The sequence below is a fragment of the Maniola hyperantus genome, chromosome 16 (assembly GCF_902806685.2).
Source record: "Maniola hyperantus chromosome 16, iAphHyp1.2, whole genome shotgun sequence".
Classification (NCBI taxonomy): Eukaryota; Metazoa; Arthropoda; class Insecta; order Lepidoptera; family Nymphalidae; genus Maniola; species Maniola hyperantus.
The window spans coordinates 5,488,048-5,513,101 of record NC_048551.1 but is presented as its reverse complement, the minus strand read 5'-3'; the positions used below and the strand labels follow the sequence as shown (position 1 = coordinate 5,513,101).

Below are 25,054 nucleotides of genomic sequence, written 5' to 3'. Positions count from 1 at the left end.
GCTTTCCGGTGCGAGGTCGCCATTCAAGCACCTTGAACCCCAACGTCTAACGGTTTTTCGAACTGTGCCCCTGCCGATTGCCACTTCAGCGAACTAAGTACACCAAATTAAAACAATAGTAATTGCGTTCTTTGTGAATCTCCTCTCAGAATGAGACGGGTTCGGCCATATTTCACCCCGCTGGCCAAGTGCGGATTGGCAGACTTCAAAAACCTTTGAGAACATTACGCGGCATGCAGGTTTCCTCACGATGTTTCCTTCACCGTCAAAACAAGCTATATTTAATTGCTTAAAACGCACATAACTCTGAATAGTTAGAGGTCTACTGCCTCGATCGAACCCCAAACAGGAGGCCGGCTTTTCTAACCACTAAGCTATCACCGCTCCAATCGCTACACACTGATTAATTGTACCTATTCAATTAAAACAACTAGGTACCTTTACCTATACCTAATTAAATACCAAGATAGTTCCCTGAAAAGAAACCCGCGAGCAAATGGGACGGACATGGTCGAATCCGGTCCCGGCGACCACAAGGCCTCGCCATCAAAGGCATCAAGTCCATGGGCAAGTGCGTGTCTAAGAAAAAGTGTAGAAAGAGCACCTACCGTGCGGAACGTCGGATTCTATTAGAGAAACGGCCGACAGCCAAACTAGTTTTACTTTACAGTTACGAGCAGTCCCTCGTCTGATTTGATTCTGCGACGATACTTATAAGGCCTGGCCAGATAATGCGCGATTACTGCGAGCCACTCGCGGCATCAGTAGCACATATACAGACAAAACATTAAGGGCATGTTTCACAACCGGCAAATAAACGTCATCCGACGAAGCGACGACGTCTTGGCAGTTTTTGTATAATTGGAAATCTGTTAAAATGACGAAATTCGTTAGATAAAGTTTATTTGGGGATTGTGATTTGTGAAACAGGCCCGAAGGAGTTACTTTGTTCAGTACGGCCTATGATTTCAAATAGATACTTACTTAAGCTCTGAAAAATATATAACACAAAAAAACGTTTTATTCAAGTAATATGACTGTCCTCCTTTTCTGAAATCATTTTTTTTGCAAAATAGCACGAATCTGCTCTCCTATTGCATGTTTCCATCTGGCAACCATAGTCGAAGAGCTCTGACACTTTGATGCTCGCAAGTTGAGGCACGCAAGATTGCAACGATATTTATACAGTTCAGTCATTCAGGCAAGTTGAGGCACAATCCGATGGATCGTCGCCGTTGTCATGCCAGATTGCATTGCATCAAACCATATTACACAGCCTCGTAATTTAACGCAGCAGTTCCCGCCCCAAAATCGCACAAAAAAATCTTTACTTACTTCAAAAATGTACACCGCGTTCAATACGACGCGCGACGGTTTTCCATGCCACTGCCGTCACGCTTTGCATCTGTCCAAGTCTTTAAGCCGAAGGTCGCAGTAACTCGAGCGGGGCTAATTCGGAATCTGTTCTGCAAGTTGACGATTATCTACCAATCGACTTATCGGATTTCCAGTTGGAGCTGTGGATAATCGCTGGACTTCTAATCTTTAATTCTCAAGTAATTCGATACCCTAGTGCCTGCAAATTACGAAATAGTAGGTGGGTATAGTCCGCGACAGGTCGAGATGGCAATCGGGGTGGGGACGCCCCGCACACCCACACATCGCCCGCGCTCGCCCGTACCGGGTTAGCGCGAAGCCTTGGCACGTGCTGTCCTTCAAAAACTAAAATATATTGCATGGTTTCAGAATACGTAATTATATCTATGACTCATTGGTAACCACTGTACCTAAACATTATTGGATGAGGCAATGGCGATAATTTTTACACCACCCAAGGGTTCCAGACGCGCTCTGGTCAGGGAGGAAGCCAAAAGAAACCACAAATGGCACAAGAGGCCTACTCTCAAGATGTATCATATTTCATACGAGCTATTCAAGTCTCTCTATAAACCTAGATTTATAACAACATTACATTATTTGAGACAGGACATTGAAACAAATTACTAAAATAATCGGAAACGATAAGATTAGGTACTCGAAGAGGTTAGAGTACAGCCTACGTACGCAGCTTGTATAAATTGCATCAAGTTATGCAGTTTTTGATAAGAATACACCACAGAATTACGAAAAGAAATGGAAATGGTACCTATCTAATTCTAAAGGAAAGTAAAGGAGGTGTGTTTGTCACTGTGCATATGTCTATATAACACATTGTTTGCAAAGTCCTACAGTTTGTACGTGTTTTTTTAACTATTACTAGAGGCTTCTTCTTCTTCTTCGCTCTGGGCTGGGCACTTAAACGTTTCCGTCTGGCTTGCGCTTGACTGTAATCAGCACCAAAAAGAAGGTGATGATGCAACCTAAGGTGGGCGGAGCGCGCCTGCCTAGCAGATGCCTATATTCACTCTTCTTTTGAAAGGACCAATATTATAGCTAGCGAGAAATCAGCGAGACGCCACACTGTACCGGTATTTTAAATACAAACCATTTCTATTACTTAACTTATTTAGACTTCTATGGTATCGTGTATACACATATACACCTACGTGGTCGTGCAAAGGAAAGCTTCACGCAATATTCCGTAATAAAATCTGTCCATTGAAACCATTCCTTTAAGTGTGTATTAAGTACTAATAAATAACATAAAATTATTGTACGAGTTCTTTCTAGCCTCTTGAAAAGTCTAAACTCCCAAGTACGACTCAGGACTAATACCTAATCCAGGAAAATATTTTAAAAGTAGTTTAGGGGGCCGGCATATTGGAAACTATCTACTTTTCTAACGAAATGATCTTTTGCTTATGCCTTATGGGTTCTTCTCAATTCGAACAAACCACCTTGTAAATGCCTCAATACATCAAAGGTCATGGAGCAGACTAAAATCCTAAACATCATCGGATCAAACCGTTAGTTCCAGTTGTATGATTAGATTACCCATCGCCCGCACCGGTCCACTACTGAGCACGGATCTCCTCTCAAAATGAGAAGGGCTTAGGCTACAGTCCGCCACGCTCTAGCCCTGTGCGAATTGGCAGACTTGACACACCTTTGAGAACATTATAGAGAGCTCTCAGGTTCACTATGTTCTGTGCTAAGTACGCGTCCGGAATCCGGATCGAACCCCTGACCTTCCGAATAGAAGCCCGACGTCTTTTCACAACTAGCCTCAATAGCTCAACCGGTAAAGGAGTGGACTGAAAACCGAATGGTCGACGGTTCAAACCCCGCCAGTTGCACTATTGTCGTACCTACTCCTAGCACAAGCTTGATGCTTAGTTGGAGAGGAAAGGGGAATATTAGTCATTTAACATGGCTAATGTTCTTTAAAAAAAAAAAAAACTAGGCTAACACTGCGCTTTATACCTACTTAGAGGGAAAAGCGGAAAGTCAATATTATCTTTACTTCAGCTCTTCCACTTAGGTCTTAGCAATTATATGAAACTTATTACCGAATAATAGCATCATCATAATTCATGATGTGTGATACATGTCGGAAGGGTCCGCGATGGCCTAAATGAAAATAATAAAATAGAAATAAAATAGTACATTAAAGTGAGATAGTGAACCATAAAGTAAACTAGCAAACAGTTACGACCTTATTTGCATATCAATAAAACGCTATAATATATTCCCACATTTAACGAGTAGGTATTGTTTCTAGTAAAAAAAAATTTTTTTGAACGACAAAAAATCGGCAGGCAGAATATTTAATTCAGTCTATTTATTACATTCGATAAAGGTCCAATGTTGAACCCAGCAGAGGCAGCAGATGATGAAGAGAATTATGCTCGGAGTATCTCTACATGATCTCTACGCTAAAAATGAATTTTCAGATGCATAGTAGAACAATTAAATTAAATTTTCCTTATTGCGAATTTGGGTTAGATTACATATCTTAAAGATATTATTAGCCACACACAACATACACACACACGCGCACACACACACACACACACAAATACACACCCACACACACACGCACACTTATGGGCAAAATCTGTCTTTTCTGGACTTCCCAGAATTATCAACGCCAGCGTAGTACGCCGAGGTGACAATGGCGTGAAAAAATTAGATAAAACAGTGACGTGGCCCGAAGAGGCACAGAATAGGGAATGGTCCAAATATCGGAGGAAGGCTAATTTAGATGAGATCAGTAGAACCAGAGTAACCAACATAGCTCAGAGTCGCGAAGCTGAAGTGGCGGTGGAGATGGTAGTAGGTACATAACTCGATAATCCGATAGACGTAGGTATGGGGTTTGAAGGTGCATGAAAAGTTATCCTGAACCGGAAAACATAGCGTTGGGAGACCCCTACTAGGTCCTGACTAGGTGAACGGGCGATCTCAAACAATTCGCTAGGAACCATAGAGCAGGAGCAGGACACAAAGCTGTGGTACCTAGTAAAGATTCTGGCAAGAGACCAGAGAGTCAGTTTTATTGCATGGTTTTTAAAGTTATAAGTCTCTCATTAGTCATATCGTTATATCAAGCTAAACTTCTAAGCCAATTGGATATAATTAGTGCCCTTAACATAGCTCATCACTTTGGTCCTTCGAGCCGGATCACTTTGGTGAAACTAATAACTGTCTACCAAACTAAGTGGTGTATTATAGCAAGTTGTTTACCCGTAGTGGTTAACGTCTTCGACTTGTTAGATGACAATCGCTCCGTGTAATTAAAACAAGCGTCCTGATAATGATCTGTGTTAGAATGATTAAATAGCGGTAAAATACTCTTCTAGTTCCTACATGGACGAAGATCTTACGAGCAATTATAGAAAATACTTTGAACCCATTTCAATTTAGTGAACAAGGTAGAATAGATATCTATACCTACCTACAGGTGTAACCAAAACGCTGGCAAAAACGGATACCTACAGGTGATAGTACTGATGATTACTGATATGATACCACAAAAAACGCGAAAAAATAAAAAACCTATATTTTGTAAAAATTCACGATATAATATCTAAATATATATAAAAGGAAAAGGTGACTGACTGACTAATCTATCAACGCGCAGCTTAAACTACAGGACGGATCGGGCTGAAATTTGGCATGCAGATAGGTAGCTATTATGACATAAGCATCCGCTAAGAAAGAATTTTTGAAAATTCAATCCCTAAGAGGGTGAAATAGGCGTTTGAAATTTGTGTAGTCCACGCGGACGAAGTCGCGAGCATAAGCTAGTTGCAAATAAAACATCTGACTGACACTAGAGGTCAACGAACGTTACGTAAGTAGGCCACTCGAAGTCAATGCCGCGTCGTAGGTGGGGCATTGGCCCGATTTTTGCACGCTATACATTGCAGGTTTGAAAGGTACCAAATCACTAAAACTACAAAATGGTTATTGGTATTGGATTGTGTTTAGGTAGTACCTACAACAATAACGCTAAGTTTTGCTAGCGTTCTGGTGACACTCTGTAGGTATACCTACCAAAACAACAAAAACAATTTACTTTAAAACCGTTGCACGTGAGTACTTTACGTTCATTTCAGTTGAAAACATTCCAAGGGCTAACTTGTATCTGAATAAAAAAATAAAAAAAAGAGAAGATGAGTACCTATGACAGATGACTACAATATTCTTACTTCAGCTTTTAGTCAGCTTCCAGCATTCTAACTAAAGTATAAGTAGGTATTCGAATGTGTACCTAACATAATAAATAAATAGACGGGACGAAATATCTAGGTTCGTTAAATACCTATAACAAAATTGAGATTGGCACGAAAAACAAAAATAGAGCCGGCTCTACATTTACTTGTCATGTTATTGCCATAATACTAAAGTAGTTATGTACGTACCTACTTCTAGGATAAGAATCTTATTAGAAAAAAGTCCGCTCACTCCACCGTTTATAAGACGGTCAATGATAAAGCATGTTTTAAGTGGACACTTAAACATATTTTAATTCATCTTAATACTTTTTATCGCCATCTAGATTACAGCATAACTAATTTAAAATAACCGGTCCGTTAACAAAATCTGACTAACCTGCTCGGGTAGTAATTAACACCGAAAAATCCAATAAAACATCACTACATGACACATGTAACGTCGTAAGTAGTCTTCGTATCACAAATCACAATAGGTATCGTATAATTGACGAATCAACAACACCGCAACATGGTCGTAAGTCGTAACTTTTAACACACGATCTTCGTTATAAAACTGATCAATCTGATTTAAATTCACAGGTCACACTCGGGAAAACAAATACTTTAGAAATTACACTAAATAATAAATTAAAACCTAAAAAATTACATGCTAATTATTATATTGGTTTCATTTACGAACGGACAATATTTAAATTCGAGCGGAGTTTTCGTAGCGCGAAAACGGTCGAAGACAAGCGAAGTGCGCGCGCGACGCGTGCATTGGCAGCATGTGCCGACAGCTGACTGAATCGCAATTCGGAACGCAACAACAATAATTACAAGGTTCCAATTTTTCTAACGATCTTTCATATCGTACCGACCGTTAGCCGGCAATGGATCTCCCTCGCATCAGAATTGCAATTTAGAGCCAACTTCCTACGTCTTGCAAGCATCGCGGAAGTTGCGTACATTAATGTATAATAAATTGTACCGATTTACCTCTCGCTGCAACTAGGTGTGATTTATGCACGGAACTGTGTCGAATTAACAATTACCGCTTCTATAGTACACTAACGCCTCAGCTAGACAACCGTTATGAGCCGAGGTGGATAAAATCACGATTTTACATATTTTACGTAAAGCCTAATTTACCCTACAATAGTAGTCATTGGTTATATAGGTAATTAGGTGTAGACTGTAGACACAACAATTTATCTTTTTGTAGTTCTTAATTGAATTTATGTTAGCGGCATGCCTTTCATACTGTAGGTGTATGTATCCATGATTCATAATCTGCAGTCTATTTAATGTAGATCAATAAGCAAGCTCATCTTACTGATCCGGTTCGAAGGACCATATAAAATTGCTCTTGATAGATTCTCTATACATATTCAAATCTAAAAGTTGTCTATGAGAGTGATCTGAGATAGATAGCGATGATACCGCTTTTGTACATTTGAGTTTAGCCTGTTCACTGGTTAGGTATAGTTCGCGACAGGTCGAGAAGCCAATCGGGGTATAAGAACAAAAACCACCCTATAATGTTGACACGGAGTATCAGCTACCACTTTACCAAATTTCATTTAAATCCGTTCAATACGCTAACGTGCGCGTACGTGTGCGTGCACGTTAGCCGCATGATGCGCGTACAGACAGACAGACAAAAATTTCAAAAAAATGTTTTGGGGTCTATGTCCATAAGAATTCCGACTAAATTTTTCAAAATATATTTAATGTACAGAAATCGTCCAGTTACCATCGATATATTTTACTTATATATTTTTATTTTATTAAGTATTTATAAATGACAAGATATGCCCAAGCGAATAAAATTTTTCACGGTTTTGGAACTAAAGAAATCAGCGCCACCTCTTAGATGAAATCCAGACGTCACTGAGGTTGCATTGGTGCTATTTTGTTTGTTCAATGACCCTGTCCATACGAAGTATAAGTCAAAGACAGTTAAAGTTTTATTATAAGTAGGCAAGTATAGATAACTGTCTCTACACAATACACTAATGACCCCACACATAATCAAATAAGTATAATATAGGTACTTAAATATTTCGAGCTTGACCAAATTAGCAATTCGTCCAATGTATTCTTGTCATCTCAGAACAAGAAATAAGAATAGGTACCTACTTCATCATATTCCCTGTTCTGTGCTTGTCATGAAAACTGACATCCCCTACGACTAAAGGGAGTAAAGGGTCACCTCCACAAGCGAGGCAATGGCAACGAGTACGACCAACTATCGTCGACGATGGTATCGATCGCCCTATGGAGATTGGTCTAGAAGAGTTTGGTAGCACGGCGACTCTCGTCCGTGGAGAAATTAGTTTGCACGTGATCGAGAAAAGAATAGATTTTTACACCAAGAAGTGCTTTTGAATCGTTAAGTTTATCTAGTAGGTATGTATCATAGTAGGTACGAATTTAATATACCGTTCCTCCTGAAAAACATCTATTCCTCCTTCCAGCCATAAGAAAGTCGAGCGATATAATCTACTTTATGAATTATTTGATAGTAGACTAGCTGAGGATGCCCGCAACTTCGACCGCATGGATTAAGGTTTTTAAAAATGCCGTGGGAACTCTTTGATTTCCGGGATAAAAGTAGCCTATGTCCTTCCCCGGGATGCAAGCTATCTCTGTACCAAATTTCGACAAAATCAATCAAACGGATGGGCCGTGAAAAGCTAGCAGACAGACAGACAGACACACTTTCGCATTTATAATATTAGTATGGATGGAGGATATTAAATAGTTAGATTCCTTCTTTAGTGCAGATGCATGAAAAAAATACTTCGTAACAAAAATAAAACAACAAAAATATGGGATAATAATAATTTCTATTTCAATAACAATTTCAGGTATAAAGGTACATACCTACCCATCATAATATTAGGTATAATATCTTAAGCTATAATACTTATTTACAAAGGTGTTCATAAAAATCAGTCTCGCTTACATAATAATTATAGACGTATTGCTTAGCGGAATGCAAAGAAATAATATTAATATGATAGTGAAACATTTTGTGATTTATTAATATTACATTATTTATTTACAATAATAATAAAGTGTGCCGCGTAACATAATTTCACATAATAATAAATAGTCGCAGAGTTAGTGCGATAATTTGGCAAAGTGCTTGATAAAAGCTAAAAGTTTGTAATAAGTCATAAAACTTTTATCAAATACGTCATCAAAACGTTTCACCATTTCTTTGACAAATACGATCGTATTATCATTCTTGGGAAATCAGATGGATGTATTATGAACAAATATTTTCGGAGCAGCCGTTATAATTTGTAAAATCTAAATATATAAAAGAGAAATACCACTCACTCACTGACTGACTGTCTGACTGACTAATCACGAAATCTCAGAAACTATAAAGCCTACAAACTTGAAATTTGGAAGGTAGGTTCTTTCTAGGACGTAGGTGTCACTGTCAGCTATTTCTTAGCGGGGCGAAACGTGCGTCGATTGTGTTTGGGATTTGTGTGGTGCTGCGTGGTGGTGGTGCGTATTGCTTGCCTGGTGGCTGCTTCTTCCTGCATGTTTAGCAGTAGGAGGGCGGGCGGTGCATTTCGCATGCTGCATGTTGCACCATACAGATTCGACCTGTTTCAGCGGATTACAGCAAATTAAGCTTTTGGTTCATTGTATATGATGTAAGAAATCATCGACCTTACCGAAAATCAGATATGCCATGACTTCTCATTGCTAACAAATATCTGAAAAATGGATAGTGATCTTCAATTTCAAGATTATTCCGGAGACGATTATAGGCTACTTTACCCGGGAAATCAGAGTTCCCAAGGGATAAAAAAAATCATCATCATCTACTAGTAAAGTATATAGAGATAGTGGTTGTAGTGTATACTTAAGTAATAGTACATTACAGTCCAGGCCAGAAATAAAACAATTACTGGCCGAGTATTATTGGAAGGCCGAGGCGAAGCCGAGGATTTCTCAAGTGCATTCGAAATGACGAGGCGCCAGCTGAGTCCTTTTAAACTTGCCGAGGTTGGTAATTGCTATTTCGACAGAGTACTTTTCTCCCATTTGCGAGAAAACAATAAAAATAAAATCATTTAAAAAAGTGATACAAAAATATGTATTTAAAAAAGTAAAAAATATAAACGAACAAATGTGCTTATTAAAAAAAGATATTAAAAAATTTACAAAAATTTTAAAAATTAAGTCAGAATATTAATAAAATCGTGTACCTAAAAAATCATACTTCATGTTAGTGTACACCATAAAGAACCTCGTCATTAGTATGAAACTGCCCAGCAATTTCTATTAGTCCTCTTGGCAATTGCTGGCGTGCGGCCAGTAAAAACCCAATAACTGTCGTCTGTAATGAAATCCTTTCTTCAATAAAGTACCCGATTCCGAGCAAGTGGAAGAAAAATATTATTTTCGGTACAGTTCTGTGCGCCTAATTAAAATCTGTTTATTTATAATTATTAAGTAGTAAGAATTTACAATAATTTTAATCATTCGGATCGCTAGCTAAGCAAAACACTACAATAATAACAAAAATTAAAATTTTGGCTGACAGCCAAAATAGCATTGCTGAATAAATAACTACTATGAATAAAAATATTTTGTCAAAAAGTTTAAAAAGCTAGCCCTATACCCGTAACTTTTTACATTTTAATGCATACAAAATTAGTTCTCACGCGTCATTTTAGCTTTGTGTCAACTGTCATGTCAAAAGTACGATTTTAGTCCTTATTTTAAAGGTGAACCGTACTTATGACATGACAGAACTTATACTGATTGATTGACACGTAGTTTAAATGGCGCGTGAGAACTCATTTTGCAGGGACTTTACTTAACATTATTAAGAAAATAACAGTATACTATTTAATATACAAGCACATCCTTATCCTATATTAGTAAACGAAAAAATTACAAAAATCAAATAATTGTTGGTTTATAAAAAGCTTTGGAAATTTAGTCAACATGTATGTACTTTAGTTTCTGTAATATAGATCTATTTAGTAATTTTTTTATCAATAAATTCAAGTTTTTAGTTTACTATAAAGGCACATTAACAATAGTACAATAAAAATAATATATCATGCGTCTGATATGTGTTTGGTTGGTACTAGTATCAGTATTGGCAGAAAAATAATAATTTACTTTTTATGTTTTAGCCCTAATACATATTACGATAACAGGGCTCGATTAGAAGGGTAGGCGGGCGGTAAATTGGCGCGGAGTACGCGACAGGTCGATATGGCAATTGGGGTATGAGGCGGGGATCGCCCCGCACACCCGCACGATCCCGCACCGGGTTAGCGCGGAGGCTGTGCGGGTGTGCGGGGCGTCCCCATCCCGATTGCTATCTCGACCTGTCGTGTACTATACGATGTCACGATCGAAATCACCTCGAATTGATTGACGCTCGCTCACTACAGACTGGCTACAATGTATGGTTGCAACCAGAATACCATAAATTCAGCCAATCAGTTGTGCAATTGTTGAATTGCGATTGTAACAATGATTGTTGCAGTTTTTTTATTTTATTAAATAGAGGGTCGTCCAAAATACATACGTAGGTAAAGCCTATGTTAGTTTTGTGTGATAACCATTTTAAATTATCGATTAAACTAAAAAAGCACGTCAAATGATTGTGATGTCACATACCAGTATTTCATAAAATCTCGCATACTAAGCGCGCGTTTTGACGTTTGATAAAAAAGTTACGATTTGACTAGGTGTCAAATACCGGTTTGCGATTTCTTATCATGGCGTATTTAATACTGTATTTATCTTACTCGAGTCTATTTTCTGAAACTCCCTTTGGGTGACAATTATTTTTTATTATTTCAATAAAAGTTCTAAATTATTTTTAAGTGTTTGGATACTACGATAAATTCATTCCTTTACTCAGTAAAATCAAACCCTCAATAAATCATTTACATATTGCAGTATGTAATAAAATATTTATAATGAAACTTTAAAACACCATTCTCTAAAATCAAAAAATTTTAGTTCCGTCACTATTCTCGATATACTGGTAGCTTTATTAATATTACATATTATCAATGAAGATATTTTGTCGGACGACACGTGTCCCGGAACATTTGTCCTACAGGCCTAGTGCATTCACAGCTTATGAAAAGACACTTAAATAACTAATAACATATAAAAATAACGTTATGTGGAATTATTTAAAAATAGGTACCTTTAACGGTCAATACTGAATATAATATAAATACTTAAAAGATTAGTGTCAGAAAATTACATACAAAAAAGGCATTTATAAGGTAATAGTTTCAAGTTTGTGATGTGTGCTAATTCACCTGTACACAATCTCTAAACTAAACTAAATTGTAGGTCTAAATCTAGGGCTACCTATCTTTTTCCGCAGGAGCATTATGAAAGGGCTAGCAATATAATTAGATGGATTAGTCCTGTCATTTTAGATTAATTTAGAGATGGTGTAGATTAGAACAGAATTGGCACATTAAAACGCGTTCAAATAGGAAAGAATTTCCGCTTTAACACGTCTTAGCTGGCAATGTATTTTTATTTAATACATTATCTTATACACATATAAAATTAATGTGTTTATCCGACTGTTCGTCACCTATGCGTTCGCGCATCGTTCATCCGATTGAGTCAAACTTTGTACAGTTGCTGGTGAAACTTCCATGATGGCTTCTTATATAGCACTAGTAGCATTGTGTGCAGCAAGTGCAACGCATACGTCGGGCTTTAACCAGCTATTGATATATTTTGAATAAAGGAGGATGGGCATTTTGTATGGGCTCTGGCCTGATAACCAATACAGTTCTAATGTACTCGTATGTTAGTTTATTACTTATAACCTACAGTTACCGTAACGCAATAGTTTATCTCATGAAACCACCGGGTATGTACAGTCGAGGACATAAAAAGTTATATTGTTTGTGACGATTTTCTTATGAAAATTCAGTCAAAAATGGAGAAGTTCATGCTGCGCTGCAATTTCGGTCAGCTTAACACCTGGGTAATTAACCTTCGAGTAATACCTAACCAGAAACTTTGCAGTGCGGAGCGCGAAAAGACTGAGCTTGATTTCATGCAATGCAAATTGCAATATTTTCTTCTTAGGTACCTACTTAATGGGCGTACGAAAGAAAAGATTCATGACGTCAGTGCCGACATTTTCGAGAATAGCATTAGCATACATACATACTAGAATGATTTAAGTACAATAAGATAAGCGATTTATAGCTGAACTAATTATAAATACAACGAATACTAGTAAAACCGCACGTTTTTGTGGTACTTGCAGGGGTGATATCTCTTTCCTCAAGTGGTTTACAGTGTTCTGCCCATAATAAAAATTGAAGCGTGTGATAAAGCTTTCATTTCATGGGCAAGTGGTTTGTATTGAATATGCCGGCCAACTTGTCCTATGGTCCTTTTGTAGTACATATATAATATGAATAAGTTAAATACTAATACTAGGTAAAATAAATATTTAAATAAACACAGCTACTTTTTCTTATTTTCCATACAAAATTCACTTTCCTATTTTACTTTGAACACACTATATCGCTTTGAATGCCTAGTAAGTAGTCCCATTAAGAAATTTAGGATGCATAGAAAATCCCAATTTTACATGACTGTGTATGTTTATGGACAAGTTTATCACAATTTTTTTTTAATATTACGTCCCATGTACTTAGATCTCTTTTTGATTTTGCGAGTATTTATTTATATATTACGGCTGGCGTCCACTAACTAGGCCCACCGAATCGAATCGAAATAATTTGCCAATAATTATTTACCTACTATACTGGCATAACGCATAAATGAGTAGGTTCCTGCGGTAGTTCAGCGGTGCGGGAGGGATATGAAATGAAGACGTGACGCGAGAGCTCAGTGATTTGTCAACTTGTGTCAACTCTCACCCCTCCCGCACTGCTCTAAATCAAATCAAATGAATAATTTGTCCAAATTGGGTATGATAGTACACTTTTTGATTGTCAAATTCGCCACTACTCAGTTATGCGCTATATTTATATAGAACTGCGTTTTTCAGCGTCGCATACAGTGCGCCGAGGCGAATCGCTTGTCAAACCAGTCAACGCGTTTCGCACGATTCGACGCGCCTCAAATGGACGTCAGGCTTTACAAACGCCTCTTACAGTCTTACGAATAGTAGGTATACATAAAACGAGTATAATGAGATTGCCGCTAAATTAGTTTATAATATTCATTCCCATTACCCTATAGCTAGCCCGACCTTCGCCCACATTAATTAAACCGTTTAACCTATAGTTGCCAACTAAATTATCCGCTACATTACTCTCTAAAGTTTCACCGTTAGACTTAATCAAACTCTCATTAATACATTCTAATAAATGCTCGAAAAAGTTAGGAAAATTGTCGTAACTTGGGAACACATTAATATCAATAACCGCGTGATTACCTGTCGTGTTGTCTATAACTACGTCGAAGCCGAGAAGAATTAGCTCAATCTTTTTTCTGAGTACTCGGATAATCGACTTTATTTTGTCCTCGTTAAGGGTTATTTTTGTATCAGCCTTGTCGTGTGGGTCTAAAATGGATAGTGTGGACTGGCTATCCGCTTTGCAGACTTCCCCTGTTCTGTAGTAAATTGGCTCCAAGTCGTCGGAGGCGTAGAAATTTTTTAAACTTGGTCGTTCACAAATGTGATACCTGAAAAAGCACAAACAGCACATTCTACAATTTGAAACTAGTTGTTTATATCAGAAATATATAATCACTACCCATATTATAAATGCGAAAGTGTTTTTTTTGTTGGCTTGTTGGTTTGTCCTTCAATCACGTCGCAACGGAGCAACGGATTGACGTGATTTTTTGCATGGATATAGTTAAAGACCTGGAGAGAGACATAGGCTACTTTTATCCCGAAAAATCAAAGAGTTCTCACGGGATTTTTAAAAAACCTATAGGTACTCACAAACTTATATTTGACATCGCCATTCAGCGTGGCAATGGAAACCTTTGGCCCAGGGGTGGACTTTTCGATTAACGACGTTCTTACGGAAAAATCTTAATTATGTATTCTTAACTATTTCACAATATTATAATAGAATAGAATAGAATTTATTTTATTCAAGTAGACTTATTACAAGTTCTTATGAATAGTTAACTAGTTTAATTTACCACTGGTTCGGAATGCCATTCCTACCAAGAAGAACCAGCAAGAAACTCGGCCTTAAAAATATTTAAACTCACCTATTTCCAACCACAAACACTTTATGCAATACAGCATTGTGGTTTACAAAACTTTGCACTACACACGGTGCTTTACAAACATGAAGTCCTCTCTCATTGAATATCAGTACCATTTCATGTGCTGACTTGGAGCCATGCGCGATAGTCTGCTTGCATATCACGGGAAATCTTACCCCCCTTTGCCTCATAATCTCAATGTTTTGTTCGATGTTATTTGTCGTAAACTCAGCAAAAGCTGGCATGAATATACCCTGGTTTTGGAATGATGCTTCTTCTTGTAGTATTGTGTAATAACAATAACTGAAACAAAGTTCAAGTATAAGTCCCGCAAATTGCTATTGCGCTGGAACCATGTCTCATTAACATCGAAATGATGTAATTTTGACGTCAGCCAAACTATACTATCAGCTCGAAACTTCAGTCTAGTGCTGACGTCACTAAAATGGCGGCCACGCGCAGTAGCAATTTGCGGGACTTATATTGTGACTTTAATGCCTGACCAGATAAATAAAATACCTCGCCAAATTGTCGAAAACCCGTGGAACAAATTTATACAAGACCATAATACTTAGTGACCATAGACCATATACTAGTGGTTCCCCCAGAGCAAGTTTTTATATTTCTGGTCAGGTTTCACATACAGAAAGAAATGATTTATGAGAATCACCAATTATTAGTTGCAACGCCAGCTTCACCCAGCCTTGATTGATCCTATAACTTTGTATATAATAACTGTATATAAAAACTTTGTAGGTATATTATATAATAGGAACATTCAACCTATTCCCCCATATAAATACGCTGTTTTACGCTGCAGCAACAACATGCAACAACGTGGCATGCTATTAATAGCATTTATTTTATAGCCTGAAGCAGCATGTGGCAGGCTACTTTACGCCGAGACAAACATTGCGCTGTAAAATTGCAATATTACGGTACGACAGTCTGCTGAACGCTTCTTGTTACATTTTTAATTAGGTATTGTACCATGCGGCCCTGTGACATGCCGCAATGTCGCACTTTGTTGATATAATGTAGATAAATGAATCTTCTTCTTCCGTCAAACTTTGGCGCTAGTAAAAAATATATATTGTATTATTCTTACCGGTTTAATAAAATTCTCACGTTGTCCAAGGGGTCAATTACAGTTATACCGGGATGATTAGATAAATACTGTTCCACGCGTCGTATGTTCATTAAAGCCTGAAAATAAATATAAAACAAATGATAAGTCTTAATATTGACAAAAATATATGGGGTTGCTACTATATACTATACATATAAACGAAATGAAAATGATGATTCTTTAGGGGTGTTATAGTCCAAATCCGAAATGCCGGCACATCGCAATTCGCCTAGGCAATCCTCAGAAATGCACACTGCAGGTGCTCTTAGTCCAAAGCCCAAAAAGCTTCAGCTTCTGCCCAATAAGTTTTCAGGCTAATCTTATCATCATTATGATCAACCCATCGACGCGACGGCTCACTACAGAGCACGGGTCTCCTCATACTGAGAAGGGTCATAATCTACCACGCTGGCCAAGTGTGGATTGGAAGATTTCACACAACTTTAAGAACTCTCAAGCTTCTTCACGATATTTTCCTTTACAGTTAAAGCAAGTGAAATTACTTAAATTCCCAGATCGATCGCCCAGGATCGAACCCCCGACATCCAATTTGGAGATGGACCACTAGGCAGGCTACTTTAAGGTAATCCAGAAGGGCTGAATTTCTAGTCCAAACCTGAAACTTCATTTTACCAATTCAGCTTTGAACTAGGCAATCTTCCTGGACTAACAAATACCATACAAAGTTAGTAAGGTGGATAGATGAACACACGTTTCCGAGGGTACATCCTAGGCTGGCTTTTTGATCTAGGGTGGGTTAATGAATAAGCCATCCGTTTAACCGATTTGGCGGGTTACAGGGATGTCCTGTATCTCGGGAAGACTACTTTTGGTCTCGGAAAACAAGATTTTCAACTTTACATGTAAATATTGTGCAAAATACCTAGAACACATTGGCCAGAAGGCGTAAAATGTTGTCAAGCTGGCCAGCAATGACCGCACGCAGCTAATGTACGCTAAGTGACCCTGTAGGTAAAGGTATACGTTCGCCGAGTACATTGGCCGAGCATGTTAGGCCAATAAGAACAAGGCTCTTATGTACCTTAACCACATAAAGTTATAAACTAATGTGACACACACATTTAACATCACATATAAATACATAATTTAATTTCCATGCAACCTTGATGATCTCATAGTCTGTGTCATACACAAGATAGATTATGTTCATTAACAAAATTTTAAAACTAGATGCTAAAACTAAAGAAAAATATCTGAGTCACTTCAGTCTTAGATAATTAGATTTATTGACTTCATCATCATCATGATCAGAGGCGTCTCTAGCCCTTGTGGCGCCCGTGTGCAACCAGTACCCTGGCGCCCTCTAGTCTAGTAGGAGCAGGGTCAAAATGGAATACTAAGTAATATTTTCAAACGGAAATTCGGATGCAAATGGTGCAATTTTATGCAATGGTGCAAATGATGACTGCGTCGGCCATAATACGAGCGCAGGGTCTTTGAGAGCGCCGGCATCGACGCATCTTTGGAGGTGTCGCATTAGAGGGCGCTCGGCGCCCCCTTAGACCCGGCGCCCGTGTGCGCCGCACACCCTGCACCATAGGTAAAGACGCCTCTGATCAAGATTAACCTATCGCCAGCTCTAACTACAGAGCATGAGTCTCCTCTCAGAGTGAAAAAGGTTTTGGCCATAGTCTACCATGCCGGCCAAGTACAAAATGTACAGACTTGTTAACTTACATTGATGTAAATATACTTTAGTTGGTTTCATACTTATTGTAAATCTTTATGTTATAAGTAAACACTCCAAATACTGACTATTTTCAATTATGAATGTTATATTCACATAACACAACACAAGTTGATGACAGTGTGTTATATATCAAACATAATATGGTACTTTATATACAATAACCCTCAAATATCAAGGTTGTAAAATGCAAATGAATAGGTATGCTGACTTTAATTTGGAAATGTTAAATGAAGTAATGAATAATCTTATAAGAACTTGGCTTTTGACACGATTCTGTTGAAGAATGGTGAAAGATAAGATCAGGCATGAAATCAATTGACCTGATCTGACAAGAACATTAATTGTGATGGTGAGATGTAATAGAAATAGAAAGATTATTTTTATTAAAAAAAATATTTACAAGTGCTTTTGAATCGTCAAATACCACTGATATTCAGAATGCCTTTCTTTACTGAGCAGAACCAGTAAGAAACTCGGCGAATGCGCTTTTCAAAGATTCAATTAAGTAACCATAATAAAATACCATGTACATACAAAAGTAGTTGCCGAGTTTCTTGCTGGTTCTTTTCGGTAGGAACGGCATTCCGAACCAGTGGTAAATTAAAACTGCCTGACTATTCATAAGTACTTGTAAAAAGTTTACATGAATAAAAAAACATTCTTTTCAATTCTATTCTAGTTGCAGTGCTGCACATTGCTGGAGAGATCTGTGAGTCAAATCCATGCTCTTTTATCATTTTACAGAATCTTAGACAGTGTGATAAGCTTTTTTAAGGATAAGGCAGGTACATACAACAATAAATCACGCGTCAAGCAAAAATATTAAATCGCATCAATCACGCGTCAAGCACGTAAATGCTTGACTCAAGCATCAAGCAAACTTTGTAAACGGTCAAAATGATTGACCCAAGCAAAAATCTACGTGCTTGATGTCAAGCCGCTTGACCGTCTCGGAAGCTCTTTATGTAAAAACATAAATAAATTAAAAAAAAAAGTGACTGTCATAATGTAAATACTAGAAATAAAAATAAACTTGTAATGCTCTAGGCTAAGTAAAGTTAGAAATTCATTTGCTCGTAATTCCATACGTTTTTATAATAAGCTTCCAGAAGACATATTGGAGATGTCTCTCACAGGTTCAAAGTTTTCATAAAACGAAAACTAATTGAAAAATCCTATTACAATGTAAAGGATTATTAAAATGATAAGCAAGCTTAGGAATGAGTTGCTTAACGGCTATGTGATAGTTTAAATAATTGTGTAATAAGTTTAAATAATTTTGTAAAGTGGTGATAATAAAAAGAATACCCGGCTGAGTTTGTTGTGGGGTCTTCTCAGACCTGGGCGCGTTTGGAACCATCGTAGCTTTAGTTTTAATTTTGCGTAATAATTATCACCACTATATTATCTTACAAATCCAACATCTGACTATCAAAAAAAAATTTATTACCTATTTTGAATAAATCATTTGACTTTGACTTAGGTATACAGACAACAGGAAAACTCTACATTAAAACTATGAGGTAGAATGTTAACAAAAAATTTTACCTTCAGGTCACCTTGATCTGCGGCAGCTATTATGTCCGTAAGTTTGTGGAGCAAAACATCTATTCTACCTTGCTCTTCAAACGGTCTCTCCAACTCCAACTATAAATAAAATTTCATACATCATATTTTAGTCAATAAAAATGTACTTTTGTTTGCTCCAGATCAAAAATTGTAAAAGAAGGTAGATAAAGAAAAAAACATACCTAATTAATATTTTATCAATGAAACAGAGTTTAAAATTTTAAGCAAAATATAATGGATAAGCGCGGTAGCGCTTACTGCAATATTCTTTACTAGCTTAAGCTCGCGACTTCGTCCGCGTGGACTACACAAATTTCAAGCCCCTATTTCACCCTCTTAGGGGTTGAATTTTCAAAAATCCTTTCTTAGCGAATGCCTATGTCATAATAAGTAACTGCGTGCCAAATTTCAGCTTGATCAGTCCAATAGTTTGAGCTGTGCGTTTATAGATCAGTCAGTCAGTCAGTCACCGTTTCCTTTTATATATTTAGAAGATTAAAAATTAAATTAATTACCTTGATTAGGTTAAAACCATGAGAGTTACAGGCATGATTCAATTCTTTCCAATTAAGTTTTTGGCTTTTCTTATCCGACATCCAAATTCCTATACTTCTTTCGAAAGGCATTCTTTCGCTCATTTTCCTACCTTATATTTTGATGATTTTACATCTATAACATAACTGGTCACAGGATGGATCACAAAATAACACAACACACTCGATCACATTAAAAAACAATTTAATTAATTAATAGGCAAATCAATGACGAGACCGGCTGATAATTAATATTGGAATAAATTAAAAACGACAGCACTCCATACTTCCGAACATCCATATGTTAAAAGTACTCTGTGCTTCCGAATCCGAAGGTTAATGTAAAAAGTACTCTGCTGTGATAAGCACCGACCAGAAATAAAAGTTAGTACCTAAGTAATAAGTACTTAGTACTCATCGACACTCACTAAAGAGACAGTCAGAAACTAAAAAAGGCGTAGATAGAGTAATAAAGGTAGATGCAGAAACGTTTGCTTTCTCATTCGCACTAAAAAGAGAGCACAGATAAAGTTACTAATTTGATAAACAGAGACGCAGCTAACCTATTTTTTGTCCCTTATCGTGTAACTGGTTATTTTCAAGAATACATACAAGAAGTTGCAAAACAAACTTTGAGTAATTGTATTTCTCATGAGTTATTTACTTGTTTTCACATAAAAAACGTTTAATATAAATATTGTTGATCGGTTAGTACAAATATTGACTACTAAACAATGGTAATAACTGTCGTGTTATTCATCGTTACGTCGTGCTATAGCTATCTCATACGCGGTTACACAGTACTTAAATCTACCTATTATTCTATCTACGAAAAAAGGCAAGGCCGTAACCATAGATTAATAAAATTATTGGTGTGATTTATTGGTCTCGCTCCTCTATCATGAGGAAGTTTCAGGGGAACGTTCCATAAAATTTTCATAGATCGCGCTGTTTACTGCACCTACTAAAAATGAAAAATAATCCCTATATCTATATGATTTAGCCAGAATGTCAGCATTTTCGTTGCCAACTATTCCAGCATTCTCTGGTACCTAGCGTAGAACCACCCGGTATTGGGCCAGGGTGTCTGCACTTTTCAACCAGTCTTGAGTTAACAACCTCAGAGGACAGAGCTGAAAGAGCTGCCTGGCTGTCCGTATGTTTTATTGACGTTGTTTTGCAGGGTGTTTTACGCACAAATTATAATAGCGTATACTTTCGCTAGGTATTATTTTTTGTTTTTAGTGGGTGCAGTAAACAGCGCCATCAATGAAAATTTTATGGAACGTTCGCCCTGAAACTTCCTCAATGCAGTCGGACCAACGAGTAACGACTATGTTTGGAGACATCATATCTCTGCCGTCTCTGCCTCTACGTTTTAATAACGTCTTTACCCATAGATAATATACTAATATACAAGTATCAGAATAAAATAAACAAATAACCTCACTTTTTCTGGTTGTAGATTTTTTCAATAAGTAATAAATTTTCCATTCCAGCGTGTTAAAAAAAAAAATTATATTGAAATTTACTGTAATGAAATTCTTTGAACATTCATAATAGACATCCTAGACATCGTTCATCGACAAAACTTCTAATTCTAAACTCAAATAATTGTCTCAAACTGCCTATTGCATTTGGGCGTGATTTGGGCTCAGAGTGCATTTGGGTGAAGATTGAAGACTTAAGATAAACATGTCTGTTGAAGAAGTGGTTAGTGCGAAATGTCGTTTATTAGAACTTTTCTCTGACCTCGGTGACGCAGAAACAGAATCGATTGAAAAATGGATATGTTCTCATTCATATAAAAAAGGTAAGTATGGCACCGGGCGCCAAGGCTAAAGGCTACTTTTTATCCCAAAAAAAGGAGTTCCCACAGGAAGTTTCAAGAACCTAAATCGGTTATAATCGGAAATAAATAGGTTATAATATGCAAATTACTCAAATAAAATTCTGTGAATATTGTTTTTCTTCTACAGATTTAGAATACAAAAAGTCGCTAATAAGTTCAGCTAAGTTATTAAAGAGGATTGGAGATTCTATAAAAAAAATGGTGCCTTTTGAGGCTGAGATGCAAACAGAGCACATCACACCACCAAGAATTGGAGACCAAGCTGATTGTGATAAAGACAATACCTGTCATGTAGATGAGTTTCTTTATGATGAAAAACAGGTTGAGAACTTAGTCAAAAAGGGAAAACTGAGACGACAATTTTGTTTGGATTGTAGGTCTCGAAATATAAAGGTATGTCATCAATATGATAATTGCTTTGTCTATTTTGTAATCACCTTTACTGACTTTAGCTAGGTATCTAGATTTATCGATTTTCTATTGACCACCTGTAGCTTCCTCCTGCTGGAATTCCGAAAATACTGGCCTTATTCCTTATCTACATTGTGAAGGAAACCTTTGCAAAATTTCAGCTTTCTAGGTCTAAGGGTTTGGGCTAGGCATTTATGAGTCAGAACTTTACTTTGTATATAGGTTGTTGGTAGTTGATTCAACTACCAATTGTTAAAAGAAAATACGTAATTATATTCTTCGTCAGTTTTTATTTAGTTGACATGTTGATGTGAACAGCAAACAAAAGAGAATGACATTTTTATTATTGAGCTTATAAATAAACCTAATACCTACGAAGAAGTATTTATTCTAACACTCCTCCTTATATTTATAAGCTCGTCACTTACTCATTCTGATTTACTATCACACATTTGCACTCTATACTCATGCATCATCTAATCCCATTCCTCTTACACACCATTCAAATTTACCTCTCATCAATCCTTTCGTTAACACATCTGCAACCATACGTGAGGTTTCTTTATATATCAGAGAAATCTCACCATTTTCTATTGCTTCTCGAATAAACTGATATCGTACATCTATATGCTTAGTACGTTGATGGTGTACAGGGTTTTGTGCGATAGCCATAGCTGACTGACTATCAGTGTATAGAGTTATCGCTTCACAAGGTTTCAGTGTTAGTTCAGCCATGAACCGTCGAAGAAATACAGCCTCTTTAGCAGCCTCCGACAATGACACATACTCTGCCTCTGCAGTAGATAATGCTATTGTTTTCTGCTTCTGACTATTCCAGCATATAGCTCCTCCTTGGCACAGAAAAACTGATCCCGAGTATGACCTGCGATCTCGGTCTCCGGCGTGGTCGGCATCTGCGTATCCCACAATCCATTCTTTCTGTACTGCTTCTCTAGAGTACTTAAGTTTTAACGATTTGGTTCCTTTTAGATATCGGAGAACTCTTTTCAATGCTATCCAATGGCAATCATCATAACACTCGTTAAACTGACTCAGACTATTCACTGTATGTGCTAAATTGTAAGAATTAATAATTCCTACTATGTTTTTTTTTTCAGGATTTAACATTTATATCCCATTCAATGTCAAGACAGGCCTTGCAATACATATTCAAAGTACTTCTTCCCAGAGATTTGGAAGGCAAACAAATATTAGATGTAGGGTCACGACTGGGAGCAGTTTTGTATGCTGTAAGTTATGTTTTGCATTATTTTATCAAAACATCTCAATATCATGTAGGTACAGTCAACACTCCTTATTTTGGGGGTTGCTCAGATTGTATTCACAAGAGTATAAGCTCTTTAGTTATTTATTATAAACTTTCACTTGTGTTTCCCTTAAAACTAACAGCAATATCAATTACCTAGTTAAGATCTGTGACTGAAAGTGTGTAAGGAATTAGGGAATACACAAAATGGTCTTTTGTTATTTGTGCACGTTGAATTTGAACATTGTAGTTGAATAATAAAGCTCTGAATAAGAATCGCCAACTGTGTATTGTATAGTAGTTGTTATCATCATTTTTACCTGTGTGATTTCATACTCTACTAAAATAAATTTTACCCTTTTGTTTCAGGCCTATCACTTCTCAAATGCAGCAAAAGTAGTTGGTATTGAGATAAATAAAGAATGCTGTGAAGTTCAAGAAAAGATAATTGCACAGTATTCAATGGACATAGACAGAATATCAGTAATAAATTCAGATGTATTAGAGAGGCAAGACATTGTTGAATGTTCAGATGTAATAATAATAAATGTTCTTGACTTTTTTGTTGATGAAGAGAAACACAGAGAATTGTGGTATTTCTTTAAGAAACATATAAAAAAGGGCACTTATTTAGTAGCAAATAGAAGCATGGCAGAAACATTGGGCTGTTTGGGAATATTTGAAGAATTCATGGACTGGCTAAGCATATGTAAACCAAATCAGAGAGATAATGAAATCTTTTTTGATGTGGAAGATTATAGTGAATTATATTTGTATTCAATAAATTAATGTACGTTAAATAATAAATGTACCTATTGTAAATTCAGTACCTGGTACTTACCAAACTTACCTATATTTTTTAATTAAAACATTCGCAAGAGTAGCGAGGCGACTGGCGAGGCCATAGATTAAAGACAAACGTCATAGAAGAAAAACTTCAAAGTAAACAAAATATTGTACGTGCAAGAGCAGTGCAACCAGTATGACAAGGTGACACAGAGTACTTTTAACATATGGAAATAGAGTACTATCTCGCGAGCTAATAGTGGCAACAGCTTAGTAGCGCCATCTGTATCTGACGAACGGAACTAATATTCATAATATGTACATACCTACCTATATATATATATAGACTGCTTTATAGGTTCATACCTATACATATAATACATACATATAGGACTGCTATGGAAGGTAGGATTGTGTTCAGATTAATTATTTATTAATATTTGACTCCCTTACAATTTAACATAATATCATGTAAATTTAAAAAAAATCTATAATAATTAATCTGAACACATTTTTAAATAATAGAAATTTTTGGATTCTAATCTTTATTTTTACCAAAATTAATCCTAATCACTCTTCCTTATCCTAAAACAGTTTATAAAGTTGCCTGAGGACTGGGGTCTGGTGCCGAGTAGTTTAGTTTCAAGATATCAATATTATGAATCCAGGTCATAAAAAGATCTAAATCTTTTGCACGATTTGGAAATTCATGCAGGACATTTTCTAAACCTGAAAAGTAAAAATATGAGTATCTTAGTATGGTCACAAGTTCATAACATGTTCACTAAATCTGACTCAATTAATCTAATCACATCTAATCTGAGGTCGGGGGTTCAATCTAGGGCATGCACCTCTAACTTTTCGGAGTTGTGTGTTTTAACTAATTAAATATCACTTGCTTTAACGGTGAAGGAAAACATCGTGAGGAAACCTGCATGCCTGAAAGTTCTCCATAA

General features: G+C 36.7%; 3 protein-coding genes across 4 annotated transcripts in view; 1 reads left to right on the top strand and 2 right to left on the bottom strand.

Moving 5' to 3' along the window:
* ASPP (Ankyrin-repeat, SH3-domain, and Proline-rich-region containing Protein) overlaps positions 1-6,406 on the bottom strand; it is a 302,304-nt gene extending 295,898 nt beyond the window's left edge. The window contains exon 1 of the mRNA XM_069503952.1: positions 5,998-6,406. The gene's annotated coding sequence lies outside the window, so the exon portion shown is untranslated. The remainder of the gene's footprint in view (positions 1-5,997) is intronic.
* A 2,027-nt stretch (positions 6,407-8,433) lies between these two features.
* The window catches only part of LOC117989342 (inositol-tetrakisphosphate 1-kinase-like), a 218,837-nt gene continuing 202,216 nt past the window's right edge, over positions 8,434-25,054 (bottom strand). Inside the window, exons 2-6 of one of the 2 annotated variants that reach the window (XM_069503961.1) lie at positions 19,765-19,895; positions 19,229-19,327; positions 15,949-16,046; positions 14,844-15,143; positions 8,434-14,300 (exon numbers count right to left, since the gene is read on the bottom strand). In XM_069503961.1, coding sequence (XP_069360062.1) covers positions 13,820-14,300; positions 14,844-15,143; positions 15,949-16,046; positions 19,229-19,327; positions 19,765-19,887 — 1,101 coding nt within the window. In that variant the 5' untranslated portion in view covers positions 19,888-19,895 and the 3' untranslated portion in view covers positions 8,434-13,819. Of the gene's footprint in view, positions 14,301-14,843; positions 15,144-15,948; positions 16,047-19,228; positions 19,328-19,764; positions 20,109-25,054 lie in introns of those variants that run through there. The other variant, XM_034976693.2, reaches the window with a different exon arrangement.
* Positions 21,205-24,161, top strand: LOC117989343 (uncharacterized). The gene is made up of 4 exons (XM_034976694.2): positions 21,205-21,595; positions 21,762-22,027; positions 23,164-23,295; positions 23,682-24,161. Exons 1-4 carry the CDS (start codon positions 21,478-21,480, stop codon positions 24,099-24,101), a joined length of 936 nt encoding a protein of 311 aa, XP_034832585.1. The 5' UTR covers positions 21,205-21,477; the 3' UTR covers positions 24,102-24,161.

Excerpts from the sequence above, each read along its gene's own strand:
- LOC117989343 (XM_034976694.2), top strand. The coding sequence starts at position 21,478 with ATGTCTGTTGAAGAAGTGGTTAGTGCGAAATGTCGTTTATTAGAACTT. Across the intron at positions 22,028-23,163 it reads GTAGGTCTCGAAATATAAAG|GATTTAACATTTATATCCCA; the intron begins GTATGTCATCAA and ends TTTTTTTTTCAG. Across the intron at positions 23,296-23,681 it reads TGGGAGCAGTTTTGTATGCT|GCCTATCACTTCTCAAATGC; the intron begins GTAAGTTATGTT and ends CTTTTGTTTCAG.